General features: G+C 44.8%; 1 protein-coding gene across 1 annotated transcript in view; it reads right to left on the minus strand.

Moving 5' to 3' along the window:
* heatr1 (HEAT repeat containing 1) overlaps positions 1 to 14833 on the minus strand; it is a 42973-nt gene that overhangs the window by 6895 nt on the left and 21245 nt on the right. The window contains exons 22-36 of the mRNA XM_063183545.1: positions 14611 to 14769; positions 12191 to 12433; positions 11149 to 11280; positions 10538 to 10638; positions 9785 to 9937; positions 7297 to 7415; positions 6942 to 7063; positions 6487 to 6615; positions 5960 to 6205; positions 4473 to 4602; positions 4056 to 4216; positions 3767 to 3819; positions 3540 to 3663; positions 2942 to 3082; positions 1994 to 2292 (exon numbers count right to left, since the gene is read on the minus strand). Coding sequence (XP_063039615.1) covers positions 1994 to 2292; positions 2942 to 3082; positions 3540 to 3663; positions 3767 to 3819; positions 4056 to 4216; positions 4473 to 4602; positions 5960 to 6205; positions 6487 to 6615; positions 6942 to 7063; positions 7297 to 7415; positions 9785 to 9937; positions 10538 to 10638; positions 11149 to 11280; positions 12191 to 12433; positions 14611 to 14769 — 2312 coding nt within the window. The remainder of the gene's footprint in view (positions 1 to 1993; positions 2293 to 2941; positions 3083 to 3539; positions 3664 to 3766; positions 3820 to 4055; positions 4217 to 4472; positions 4603 to 5959; positions 6206 to 6486; positions 6616 to 6941; positions 7064 to 7296; positions 7416 to 9784; positions 9938 to 10537; positions 10639 to 11148; positions 11281 to 12190; positions 12434 to 14610; positions 14770 to 14833) is intronic.

Below are 14833 nucleotides of genomic sequence, written 5' to 3' on the forward strand. Positions count from 1 at the left end.
GGGGGGGGGAAGTAAAAACCAACAACGGATCAGTGTGAGAACAAAATGTCACCACCATATTATGATTGAATGGAGGGATCAGGGAATAAAAGAACTTCAGGGTTACTATGACAGTATGTTTCAACTAAGAAGTCATTTTCATTAAAAAAAAAAAAAAAGAACATGGCAACACTTAACTTGACGCTGGCGTCATACGTATGACATAACAGTGTCATAACACTGTCATAATGCAGTTATGAATGTGTCAAACATTATGTCAATGTCATAAACATTGTATGGCTTTGTCTTTAAGTGAAATTCAGTTATGACAAAGACAGGCTGTTATGACTTTGGCATTATTTTTATGACTCGTTCATGACAGTATTATGACACTGTTATGACGCTGTTATGTCATACGTATGATGCCGGCGTCAAGTAAAGTGTTACCAAGAACATGAGGATACAATAATTATTAATTAGCATGCTACATTGATCCATTGACTTTCACTAGCTTAGCAACATGCTCCCTCTTTTAACTTGTCTTAAAGCAAGGCAACGGCTTACATGAAAAATAAGACACTTTACCACTTTTATAAACCCCAACCAACGATTTTAACTGTATTAAGCCCCAAAATAGTGGCATACCCCTTTAAGCAACTTTTCTCACGTAGCGCGCCCATCCCTTAAACTAGACAACCAATATAGCAAACATTACAAAAAGAACAGACAACGGATGTCGGGGTAGGAGGCGAAAGTGGAAAGGAGAAGAGAGCTCAAGGGGGTTTAAAATGACAGCATCAGAGGAAGATTGGCGCCACGGTACCACTAGGCTACAGTATTCTTAAAATGACTGCAGAAACGTAGCCTGGTGAACCAGCACCACCCGCTGGACGGCAAAATGTTTTGTCTACGGGTGGGTCTGGCCTCGCATAATGATTCAATGAAGCCAGAATGCCATCAATCTGGCAAACCAATTACAACGCAAAGATGTGTTTTGAATCAAAGTGGACAGGGTTTTGAGGGAAGGTTGTTCTCATCAACAATATTCGGATGTATTATGGATCGAGGCCAGACTAAATTAGACATCCACATTTAGTCTGGTTTATCAGGCTAGCAGAAACGCACAAGTCTTCGGCATGGACAAAAGGGTTGTTGAACATGTTTCAAAATTAACACTCAACTCTCAACGTTGGCTATTTTTTCTCTTTCTGGGGGACGTTTTAGTGTCTAAACTCAACTGAACTGGACGCACTGAACTACTGATTGACTGCCCCAGGCTCTGCCTGCAGAGACAAACAGGGTGCCAGCGCGTAATCTTCAGTTCAAGAAACCATCATATTAACCATTGCAAATTGTATAAAAAATAGGCCTATTTTTTATGTCCATTCGTCCATGGCTCGTAAATTTCGTCTAGTCTTAGTCTTCTTGACGAAAAAAAAAAATTGTTTTCGTCATATTTTTATTTTCTTCAAGCAATTTTTGTTCGTCATCGTCTCTCCATCGTCACGGGAAAAAGGGCGTTTTCATCCTGGTTGACGAAATTAACACTGGTTGGGTGCCTTGTTCAAGGGCACTTAAGTGATGGATTGAGATGTAGGAAGATGTAAGGGTGGGATTGCAACCTGCAACCCTCTGATGTTAAGACCACCTCTAGAGGCGATTCTAGTCTTAGCTGTTATTCACCACCTACGTGTATAGGCTTGGAGGCCCCAAGCGGCTGCCTGCCTAGCCTGGTGACAAGATGCCCTTCGCAACCATTAGACCAGTGTTTCCCAACCTTTTTTGTCTGATGTACCCCCTAAGCCTTTTCGTTGTGCCATGAGTACCCCCTAACTCAAGTTTTACATCACTTTTTCTATTGCAGTGTGACTATGCTCCATGCGTTTGTTAAAATGACATTTTTCCAAGTACCCCCTGCAGTGTGCTCGCGTACCCCTAGTGGTACACGTACCCCTGGTTGGGAAACACTGCATTAGACCATGGCTTCCCAGCCCTCCCCAGCCCTCCCCTTTACCTGTGCAGCTGCGGGATGGCCAGGGCCTTGAGGGTGCTGGTGACCTCGGCGATGCAGAGCAGGGCGCTGCCCATGACGTTCCTCTCCTCCCTGGGGGAGACCAGCAGCTCCACCGCCCGGCTCAGCACGGGCACGAAGGCCTCCGGGTGGGCGGGGCCGAAGCTGCGGCACAAGAGCTTGAGGCTGTAGAGGGCCGTCTGCCTGTTGATGGCCTGCTCCTCTTGCTCAGGAGCCTGCTCACCACCACCGCTGCCAAGAATGCTCAGTAGGTCTCCGGTGAGAGGTAGCAGTGCTGCCACCTAGAGGAGAGGAGGAAGGGGACAAAAACAGGTTTAGGGCTGGTTGGACTTATGGGCAAGAGGGTGGAAAGACTAGTGGTGAACATCAAAATGGTGAAGGACAAGCAATATAAAGGTCCAGTTACGTTCAAATCTATGCTGTGAATGTGTTCATGCCACTTAGCAAAATTCTTTGGAGAGGTAGAATAAATACAAGGATTTTTTTCTCAGATGTGTCCACCTTTGTGACTTTAGAAATCATCATTACATTATTACATTACATTACATTGCATTTGGCAGACACTTTATAACCAAAGCGACTTTCAAAAGAGGACATAATCAAGCCAACATCACAAGCAAATACAAAGTGCACAGGACATATACAGAACAACAAGTGCAGTTGCAAAGAGGGGTTAGTTTTTTTTAAGAGTAAATAACGAGTACACACACACACAAACACACACACACAAACTAAACTAAACTAAACATCATGTCAGGAGTCTGTCCTGGGGCAAGGCCAGTTCAATCATTAGTCTAGTAGATTCTCTCGAAAGAGGAAGGTCTTTAGTTGTTTCTTGAAGGCTGCAAGAGATGCAACTACCTGATTACGCAGCAATACTGATTTCTCCTAAAAAAAAACTAGTGGGTCAAAGGGTCTGGCAATACTGACCTGGTCTTCCTGCCACTGCGTCTTCTGCTGCAGTTTGTTGTTGAGCAGCTCCATGGCCTTCCTCCTCACAGACGGCAGCTGGTTACCAAGGAGACCACGGATCACCTTGATGAAGGTGTCAGTGGGCAGCAGGGAGTTCACCTACACAGAATGATACAGCGAGGGAGAGAGAGAGAGAGAGAGAGAGAGAGAAGAGAGAGAGATTGATTGATTGTTGACATTTATTGACATTTCAGCAGCTATGGCTATATCATGGCCAATACAGATAGAAAAAACATCACACCATATTTACAAAACTAACAACCATATAAATAAAGAGATTGAGAGAGAGATTGAGAGAGAGAGAGAGAGAGAGAGAGAGAGAGAGAGAGCGAGCGAGCAAGAGAGAGAGAGAGAGAGAGAGAGAGAGAGAAAGACAATCAGGCACCACAGAAATGAAAGAAGTTAATGATAAGGAAGAGTTTGAAGAAGGGAGCTCTGTTTCTCTGTGCCTGTGCACTGCACCATCTTTGATTGTACATATCTAAGATCACTGCGCTTGTAATAATGAAACCTGACTGGCTGAATGATTTCAGCTCGGGTAAGAACGGATTCTTACTTTGTCGAGGACTTCATAGGCCTTGTTGAGCAGGGCTCTCCAGAACTTGGCGGTGGGGCTGTTGCAGTTGGCTTCCACACAGTGAGCCACGGAATGGATGTAGCACAGAATCTCCTCCAGTAGACTGTGGACCAATGAGAGATTTCAAAGAACTAGAAGGTGAGCGGACTTCTCAAAAAAGTAATGTATTGTGCGTATATGAAAATGAGCATCAAATGAACACTCACCTCTGTTGCAAGGCCTGCAGAGATTCTGTGGACATGTTTTCCTGATCTGCCACCTGTAAGATACCAAAGGACTCAGCAGGAACAAACAGGAAGCGGTACCAAATAACAACCACAAAAATGTCACTACAGTCAGTTCTGTGTGACCACCAAGCCATAACAATTAAAAAGATATATAATAATAATAATCTGAGGTTTCCCACCCAAAATCACCTTCAAAAACGAATTTCCGGACATTTTGACAGAGTACTTAACTTGCTTTTCTACTTGCTGCCAAAAGACACGGGCTTACCTTTCCCACAAATCTGTTGGAGCCCAACAGCTGAGACATGAAGGACACTGAGAGGAATTTGAAGTGACGGAGCTCCTTGCTGCTGTGAGTGTCAACGCTGAAGATGAGCTCCATCATGCTCTCCTCTTTCTTCTTCAGCCGACCCTTGCTCTTCTCAGAATCTGTTAACAAATGCACACCGTGTACTATGTGAGACATCAAGGGTTGAAAGCTTTCAATTGACATTCAAAATGACAACATTCAAAATGACATTTCCTGAGAATAAATCATGATCAAATTGAATAAATATTTTCAGAGTATAAAACACAGAATGATACAGAGAGGGAGAGAGAGAGATTAATTTAAATAGAGTAAAACTATCAACAATCAGCCCTTAACTGAGATGTACTGTAGGTGAATGCTGAATGCTTGACTCACCCTCCTCTTTGTCTTGAGGCAGTGCCATGAGGTACTTCAGGACTTTAATGAGAGATGTGACCTGGTCCTCCACATCAAACTCACAGCAGATGGAAATCCAGAAGTCCATATCATTCTCCAGCGCCAAGTCCTACACAACGAATATAGTTGATATAGTAGATACAAACAGCACAAAATCAACATAATTCTGAGTGTAGGCAGCAACCTAGCAACACTAGCAATGTTTGGAGGAACTGGCCATTTCTCTATAGCTCTTGATTAACACACCATTCAAGTTTCAACCTACAACAAGCAAACTGTTCAAGAACTGTTCATTACTGTTCAAGTGTTGATTCAACCCACCTTCCCTCTTCTTTTGAAAAACATTTTGTTTTGTCTTTTTAGACTTTATTCAGATATCACAGTGAAAAGTAATGCATAAAACCTGTGAGTGAGTCAGTGAGTGAGTGAGTGAGTGAGTGAGTGATGGGGTACAGTTGGGAAATGACCCAGGCTGGAATCAAACCATGGTCCCCATGTCCAATGTTGCTCGTACTAAAACATGGTCCAGCTGTTCTTCAACCCACCTTCTTGGTGGTGCTGATGTGTGCGGTGGTGTGCGTGGCGTGCTACTAGCCAACTCACCTTCTCGGTGGTGCTGATGTGAGCGGTGGTGTGCGTGGCGTGCTACTAGCCAACTCACCTTCTCGGTGGTGCTGATGTGTGCGGTGGTGTGCGTGGCGTGCTACTAAGCCAACTCACCTTCTCGGTGGTGCTGATGTGTGCGGTGGTGTGCGTGGCGTGCTACTAGCCAACTCACCTTCTCGGTGGTGCTGATGTGTGCTGTGGTGTGCGTGGCGTGCTACTAGCCAACTCACCTTCTCGGTGGTGCTGATGTGTGCGGTGGTGTGCGTGGCGTGCTACTAAGCCAACTCACCTTCTCGGTGGTGCTGATGTGTGCGGTGGTGTGCGTGGCGTGCTACTAGCCAACTCACCTTCTCGGTGGTGCTGATGTGTGCTGTGGTGTGCGTGGCGTGCTACTAGCCAACTCACCTTCTCGGTGGTGCTGATGTGTGCGGTGGTGTGCGTGGCGTGCTACTAAGCCAACTCACCTTCTCGGTGGTGCTGATGTGTGCGGTGGTGTGCGTGGCGTGCTACTAGCCAACTCACCTTCTCGGTGGTGCTGATGTGTGCTGTGGTGTGCGTGGCGTGCTACTAGCCAACTCACCTTCTCGGTGGTGCTGATGTGTGCTGTGGTGTGCGTGGCGTGCTACTAGCCAACTCACCTTCTCGGTGGTGCTGATGTGTGCGTGGCTTGCTGTTAGCCAACTCACCTTCTCGGTGGTGCTGATGTGTGCGGTGGTGTGCGTGGCGTGCTACTAGCCAACTCACCTTCTCGGTGGTGCTGATGTGTGCGGTGGTGTGCGTGGCTTGCTGCTAGCCAACTCACCTTCTCGGTGGTGCTGATGTGTGTGGTGGTGTGCGTGGCGTGCTGCTAGCCAACTCACCTTCTCGGTGGTGCTGATGTGTGCGGTGGTGTGCGTGGCGTGCTGCTTGAAGAGCAGCAGCAGCATGGTCCAGAGGAAGCGTCCGGCTCCCAGGGTGGCCAGCAGCTGCACCAGGATGGGCAGCCGGCGGTGCTCCGGCACGTGGGGCAGCGCGTCCGTGAACACGTGCATGACCTTGGTCACCACGCACTCCATGTGGGCCGACTGGACCTGGGACTGGGACAGGGCAGAGCCACCCTCGTACGCCTGGGGGAGGGACAGGGGAGTTAAGTTTGATACACAGGTGTGGGCGTGCGTGCTTTCGCACACACACGTGCACACACACACGCACACGCACACTTTTCCAAACAGACTACCATATTCCACGCAGATTAGCTCACTACATGTACCAAGCGACATTACATGTAAAATTGTGTTGGGTGAGTGTATTCCCAATTACTTTTTCACGTACTTTCCACAATAACCTACAACTAAATGATCAAATAAGGACCCTGAAGTTATGCCCTGGAGGTGGGTAGATGACTGACCTGTATGAGTGCAGGGATGACCGTCTGCACTGTCTTATTGATGACCTGGAAGCTGTAGGCATCGTCCAGACGCATGATATTCGCACCCATGAAGGTGAAGATGGGCATGATGTTGTGGAGAACTTTCTCCTGACAGAATAGACATGAAACAACATGTTAATAGATGAATGAAATATTTTCAAGCAAGGTTATGAACTTTCAATGTGAAATACGTACATTTTAACTGCCTTAGGCTATAAAGATATAAAGATATAAAGACAAAAATACTTTATCTCGGGCGTTGGGTGCATAAACTTTCTTTAAAAAAAAGAAGTAGTAAAGCAAGCGCTCTGCAGTTTTTATGCCATATTGCCTGAGGTGATCAAAACTGCAGAGTGCTTGCTTTATTTCTCTGAGACAAAGCAAAACAGCACGATGCCAACAGCCTATTTCTCGGAGGGCGGAACAGTACTCACAGGGAAGATGCCAGCTACAGTGCCCAGGAGCAGCAGGGCATGATGATGGGTCTGGGGCATGTCTGACGTCCTCACACACTGAACCACCAGCTCCACATTCATTTGGTCCTCGCTGAGGAGATCTGTACAAGAAGAAGACGTGTGCATAAAGGCACTATTTAGGCATTTAACCTCAATAAACCATCAAAGTCATAATGCACTATTCAATTGAACAGAATGATGTGCAACAACATGGAACAACAACCACTGACTTGGTATTTGATAAGTGAACTGACAAATTGGTAAATTGGGAAAAAAACTGAAATACTAGAAGAAAACACAATACCCAGTCTAGGTCAGGGTGAAAGCACGATACCTGGACTGACGGGCTTGTTGTCAGGGGAGATCTTCTGGCAGACGTTGAGCAGGCAGCTGAGGACAAGCTGCTTGGTGTACTCCATGTTACCCTGCTCTGCAGACGCTGCTTCCAGACTCCTACAAGACCAATGAAAGAGAAGATGTGAATAATTGTGAATATGAAACAATACTACTAAACTTATAGATTAAACCACATCAAAACCCAAAAGATGTAATGCATGGTCCTTTGCGTTGAATGAAACACGATGCTGTACTCGGGATCCTGTCAGCAGAGGTGACGCTTAATGGTTTCACTGTAGTGGCCGACGTCCTCTAGTGGGCACCTTGTGCATGTCACGCTTTAGCCAAAATCATGTTTTAAAATAATATTTTAATAATATAATAATAACTAGCCTGGTGAACCAGCGCCACCCGCTGGACGGCAAAATGTTTTGTCTACGGGTGGGTCTGGCCTCGCATAATGATTCAATGAAGCCAGAATGCCATGAATCTGGCAAACCAATTACAACGCAAAGATGTGTTTTGAATCAAAGCGGGCAGGGTTTTGAGGGAAGGTTGTTCTCATCAACAATCTTCGGATGTATTATGCATCGAGGCCAGACTAAATTAGACATCCACATTTAGTCTGGTTTATCAGGCTAAATAATAACAATAATAATTTAAAATAATTTAGATTATAAGATAGTAAGATAATAAGATAGATTTTGTCAGTATGGCTCTCCTTGTAGTCTTGGGCCAAGGACGACCGCCCCCACTCGACGCCCCACCCTCATCTTATGCCTGTCAGCCATCTTCTTGTACCTACAGAAGATGTTAATAGCGGTGGCACCAGCACCCAATAATTAAAATGATGGTTATGTATATAAGGCCCCGTTCCCACTTTACCGGCGACTGCGTTGATGCGGACGCCTTCAATTCATTTGGAAGGCGGCGACGCCCTCGCAAAGGTTTCTGGGATTCGTGGTGCGGCTACTTTGACAGTTGACGGGCGTCAACATTTTCAGCTCCCTTCTAGTCAGCCTGATCTCCAAAAAATCTGTGCTCCTGGACACGGATGTTAAGGACACGAAATCCGTGTCCAGGAGCACGGATTTTGCCAAAATTCCGTGCTCCTGGACACGGAATTGTTTTCCGTGCTCCTGGACACGGAATTGTTTTCCGTGATGGGCACACGGAAGTGCTTTCTTTAGGCTATTACCACAGCACTGTGTTAACTCTATCATTAGAAAATACATACCAAATGCTAATCCTAAACAAAATAATGCTATAGCAATTTAAGCTGTGCCCTGACCAAAACATTCCCTAACCTTAACCTGTCATTAAAGACCTTTTCCAGTTGGTTGCTAGGCTATCAAACTCATATAATGAATGAAAGAAAACTAGCTGTGCCCAGACCAAAACAATCCCTAACCCTAACCTGTGAGTAAGAAATGTTTTTTTTTTTTTTAAAGAAATATTTTAAATTAGAAAAATCCTGAGAAAACACAAGACTGTGGAAATAGCCTATAGAAAGCACTTCAAACAATTCCGTGTCCAGGAGCACGGAAAACAATTCCGTGTCCAGGAGCACGGAATTTTGGCAAAATCCGTGCTCCTGGACACGGATTTTGTGTCCTTAACATCCGTGTCCAGGAGCACGGAATTTTTGGAGATCATGTTGCTCTATTTTATGCAAATTACTTGCGGCGAACGCGGAGCGTTATCCAATGATTGTTGAGTACATGAGGAATTCCCATGAGACCAACTGCTATGTTTTGCTGCTTAAAATTAGTTTTATGACGGTTTATCATACATTTTAATGTAAGAGTCATACACTACAGCAAACTATGAAGTGCAAGGTCTTTGTGCCTATGTTCAAAGGATTATGTACATTTTTGACGACAATCAAAACTATGAAATGTGTGAAGTAAACACATGTCCACATACAGTAGGTAAGGGCAGACTTTGATGTTGCCATCGTTAGTTAGCTTGCTTAATCGATGTACTCGTGTAGAAAGACAGAAAGAGATATTCCTGTTCAGTGTACTCCGTCACCCTGCATGTGCACCGACAAGAAGCATTCCTTCCACACAACGAGGTGCGTCGCGTTGATGAGCGTCAAATGGCCGGTAAAGTGGGAAGGAGCCGTAACCACAGTTGTATGAGTTCCGGATGACCGGCAGAGCTTGGCAGTCGCTCGGAATGTACACGAGAAGATTTGCCAGGAGGTAATTTCCTGGGTTCAAGGGTCTTTTGACCCCGTTCACGGGGTGACCGGTTGACGTTACCCAGGTCACAAATGACTTTGGTGGTATTATTACTCGACCTGTACGTTTGTGTGATGAATATCCATGTGCTGAAAGCACCGCCTCTGGCGGTCAAGAGAAACAAAATAGAACCCATTATCATCCAAGGAAGCATCCAGCTTTTGATGCCAGTTCCTTTGCTTTGAGAGAGGCACCATTATCTACGATATACCCTGTCAGCCATCTTGGGTTTTTTTGTACCTGGAGAGGAGGTTGAAGAGCGCTGGCACCAGCACCTCGGCCCTCTTCAGTTTCTTCTTGTGCTGCATGAGCTCCAGGATGAGTGTGGCCCTCTCCCACGACACGCTCGAGTCCAGCTCAGAAGCGGCAGCAGGAGAGGCATCTGGTTCTTTCCTGGAGAAATAGGACCCACGGACACAAGTTGTTAGCGTAAGCACATCTGTAGAGCATGTTTTGATCGTATGCACACTCAAAAGTCAGCAGTTGTGGCCGTCATTGGGCGCGGGTCCAAAGATAGTCATCAGAATACAAAAGGCCAAACGCTCTTCTTGCTCAATCTCTTTACTAAAAGGTTAAATGCCCCATGATGGGGGTTACACAAACATGTTTCAGACTCTAGCCGTCCTCAGTGCGTCCTCACAGAGAAAAGTTATGCCTCTTTCCCACTGCCGGTTTTCTGGTAGGCCTACAGCTCGACACAGCACGACTCGGCCGCCACTTTTTGATCTTCGATTGAGCTGTCATGTCCAATCGGTAAAGCAAAAAGTAGTGGCCAAGTCGCACTGTGTTGCTCTGTACGCCAGTAGTGGAAAAGAGGCATTAGAGGCAAAAACGCATCTTCAGGGCAAAATAAAAGTATTGTAGCTACACGGCTCAAAAAAAAAAAGAAAAAAGGAGAAAAAGAAAGAAAATCCCTGACATGATCCCACTCCTTTATTTGGGATCACTAAACTACACCCATCCATTCATCTAATGTGTGTTTGAGATGCTCACTTGTGTCTCATACTCCTGCGAGCCTGCACCACACTGACAGTGACTTTGGGCTTCTCCACAGGGGTCAACTCGATGGCCACCAGCTCTGCATCTACAGCGATCTACAACAGAAAGACACATTACATTACATTACATTGCATTTGGCAGACGCTTTATAACCAAAGCGACTTTCAGAAGAGGACATAATCAAGCCAACATCACAAGCAAATACAAAGTGCACAGGAGATATACAGAACAACAAGTGCAATTACAAAGAGGGGTTATTTTATTTATTTATTTATTTTTAATAAAGAGGAAATAACGAGAACACACACACACAAACACACACCCACAACATGTGTTAAATAAGGAGGATTACTGTATGTAAGTGTGCCTGATGAGAGTCACATGCATTGAATTGAAATGAACAAGTGTGTATTCATCAAACTGGTTCATCAAAACTGTTGATATTACAATTAGTTAACTTTTCACTATCCCCCAGAATGTACCATGAAAGCCTAAATAATACCTTCCTTGTTGTAGGTGGTAGTCTATAAATCAGAGGCACACTGATTTAGGTGATATACAGTAGATTACATATCTTTTATCTTATGGGATAACGCTGCCATTACCACTTTGAAGACGTTGCTGACAGCCTGGGCACATGCTGTGTCCTTGCAGTCCACCAGCAAGTCAAACATCGTCCCCAGAATCTTCTGCTGGACCTTTTTATCCTCTAGTGCAGAGAAGAAGGCCTTGGTAATCTGTGGACAAGACGAGACATAATATGAGACCGTGGAAGGATGACTATGACACGGATAACGACAAGTCCGTGGTATGGAACAACTCAATAGTGGGGTCAACAATGATCGATTCGGCGATGCAATCCAATGCGGGGCACGGACGATCCAGAATCGATCCGGCAAGTTCCAGAATCGATCCCGCAATTTTCTTACATTTCAATTACTTCCATGGATACTTCGGGAGCAAATTAATGTTAAATTAAACAAAAGCACTTCAAAACATGGCAAGACTGATACAGACTGATACAGAAAACAGCCAATAAATTGTTGCTCAGTATCTGACTACTTGTATTGCCTCATCATGACTGATTAAACATTTGCTTTGCTTTCAGTAGAAATGTAATGCATTGCAATGCATTGTAGAATTGAATCGGATCGCATAGAATTGAATCGAATCGAATCGCTACCTCCCGAATCGTGATCGAATCGGAATGTGAGGGCAGTGCCGATCCACACCACTACAACTCAATAGTTCAAACCGTGAAACTAGGGCTGGATAATATGGCCAAAACTCGACTACTATGATTAGAACAGCAATATCATTTCATATCAAAATTGCTTTTCATTTACTGCACTGTGAAAACAAAGTTGACAGTTGTGCTTTTAAGGACTGCTCAAATGTTTTGAGACCATGGTGTATGGCAATATTGCGCTATAAGGGAAAAAAGAAAGGAGTTGCACACAAGAGCTCTTTTTTCCTGCCTGTACTTTTTTTTGGAACACACTGAGCGAAACTCTCCAAAAGACAAAGGCAAGGATGTAACCTTCACCTGTTGATATTGCACTTTAAACAATAAGCATTATTAATTGACATGATTAATCACTATTAAAAATCGATCATGGTGCATTTTTAAAAAAAAAGTAGACCCACCTTCTCCAGTGCCATGACCTGCACGCTGGGCAGTGCCTCGTAGGGCTTGGCGCGGATGCCCAGGGCCTTCACCAGCACCTCCAGGCTGCGGGGCTCTCGGGCCAGCAGGGGGGCCGAGTGCTCGTTGTACTTGCTCAGCATCAGCTGCACCAGCAGGTCCTCGTCCCGCTCCACCTCAGAGAAGTCCACACCGCACTGGTCCAGGAGCCCGTCCAGCGGCGTCAGGATGACGCCCAGCACCCTCTGAACACACAGCGGATATTTAGAGTTCCGTTATTTGAATTCACAGAAGGGAAAAAAAAAAGTTACATTAATTAATTATTTTAGTGTGTATTTTAGCGTATTGTCTTTTTTTCTGATGAGTCACTCCAATACCCAGTAGAGTAGAGGATGAAGAAAGTCTGTTACTGCTTGACTTCCCTTTCATTATTATTTTAAAAAGAGTGCAACGTTTTGACCTCTAGGTCTTCAGTAAGTCTTTTGACTTTGCCTGATTAAGTCAGAGGTCAAGCAATGTTGTGAAGACTTTCTCCTCCTCCTGCTGGATTTACTTTGCTTGTCCTGAACATGGCCAATGGTGGGATCGGCCTTTTTTTTTTTTGTTCACTACCCAGCATAGCTAGGGAGATAGGTGACCCGATACTTCAGTTTGTGATACAAGCGCCAGAATCGGTACAGATACTCCTTAGACATTACTATTTTCAAAAAGTATGCGGGCCACTTCAAATTCAAGATGGTTGCCCATTTTCCAATATGGCCACCATACAGATATAAATTGGCAACGGGAAGAATTTGTGATACAAACACCAAACTTGGCGCATATACTCCTCAGATGTAAGTTACCACTTTTGATTAAGCATGCGGGTGACTTTTCCAAGATGATTCATTTTCCAAGATGGTCACCGTTCAAATGTGTCTTAGGAAAATAAAACCATCCTTAAAATAATGATACAAGCACCAAAATTGGTACAAATACTCCTTAGACTTAACTAATTTGAAAGAGCATGCCTGTCACTTGAAATTCAAGATGGCCGCCCATTTTCCAAGATGGCTGCCAGAAAGTCCTGTGGGAACACTGCAGGAGATACTAGAGCAATTGTTCAAATAGTGATGTGAGCACCAAACGTGTTACAAATACTCTTCAGACACAACTCTGTTGTTAAGGTGTATGGACCATTTGAAATTCAAGATGGCCACCCATTCACCTACTGCAGAATTTCCATAACTGAAAAACGTTTACATTGTGATAGAAGCACCAAACTCAGCACAAATACTGCTTAGACATTATCCTTTTTGAAAAAAAAATAGCCTACTTTAAACATGAAGGCCATGTATAATCCAAGATGGCTACCATTGCTTCTTATTAATGGAGACATTTTCATAATCTCTGATTTGAGGACATTTGAGAGATTATCATAATCCCTTTGATGAATTTAGATTATCTTGTTGTCTTAAAGTATAGGAATTTTAAAATGTCCCAATACTCACACTGGCAGCTATAGCCATCTGCAGGTCAGAAGATCAGATCATACCTTTCATGGTATTATGAATGCCATCCATATTTTGTTAGCTGTTGGGAAATGTGCAATGGGTGGAAGGGCTGTCCAGAAAATTGTGGCGGCCATGTTGGAAAATGAGCAGCCATCTTGTATTTCAATTGACCGACATCTTTTTGTCATGTCATGGAGTATTTGTACCAAGTTTGATGCTTGTATCACTATTTTATCAAATGTTTCAGTCACCTTACACATATGTATGGTGGCCACCTAGGAAAATGGGCGGCCATCTTGGATTTCAAGTGGCCTGCATGACTTTTCAACAGATGTGTGTCTAAGGAGTATCTATGACGATTTAGGTGCTTGTATGACCATTGGAACAGTTGTTTTAGTCGCTAATTCATATCTGTATGGCGGCCATCTTGGAAAATGGGCAGCCATCTTGAATTTGAAGTGGCCCGCGTACTTTTTGAAAATAGTAATTTCTAAGGAGTATCTGTACCGATTTTGGCGCTTGTATCACAAACTGAAGTATCGGGTGAAACGCAACGTCTGTAACCCAACAGGATGGGTGTCACACTATCTATGAATATTAATTCCTCAAATTGTGCCACAATATTGTAGCTGCATAATTGCGCCACGGCTGCCAGTAGCGCGTGGCCAACATAAGGCATGTTCACCTCTCCATTAACCTCTGGCCTCAGACAAAGGAGACGTGCGTTTTACCACTGATCCGTCCAACTCCAATGTCAGTTAACTCGACATTAATCAGCAGCATATAATGCATCACAGTGTCATACCAACACTACCAGTGGTGCGTGACCAATAAAAGCACGTTTCCTGCCTCTCACCCTGACATGACATAGGTCATAAAAACTGTGACTATTAACCCCACATATTGCATGTTGAGGGTGCTGTGCTCACCTCTCCGTTGACGTCCTGCAGGGCGCGGAGCAGGGCTTTGCCGATGTAGGCGGGGCAGCTGGGGCTCTGGATGCACCTCAGCAGCTGTTCAATGGCAGCCAGCTGCTGGTTCCTCTTGGCTCCTCCTGACAGGGCCTCGTCATACTGCGTCCCCAGGGCCTGCAGACAAACTCAGCGTTAGCTTCCGGTTCAGTTAATGCAGACTGGAGTTTTACCACTACCA

The sequence above is a fragment of the Engraulis encrasicolus genome, chromosome 19, assembly GCF_034702125.1.
Source record: "Engraulis encrasicolus isolate BLACKSEA-1 chromosome 19, IST_EnEncr_1.0, whole genome shotgun sequence".
Classification (NCBI taxonomy): Eukaryota; Metazoa; Chordata; class Actinopteri; order Clupeiformes; family Engraulidae; genus Engraulis; species Engraulis encrasicolus.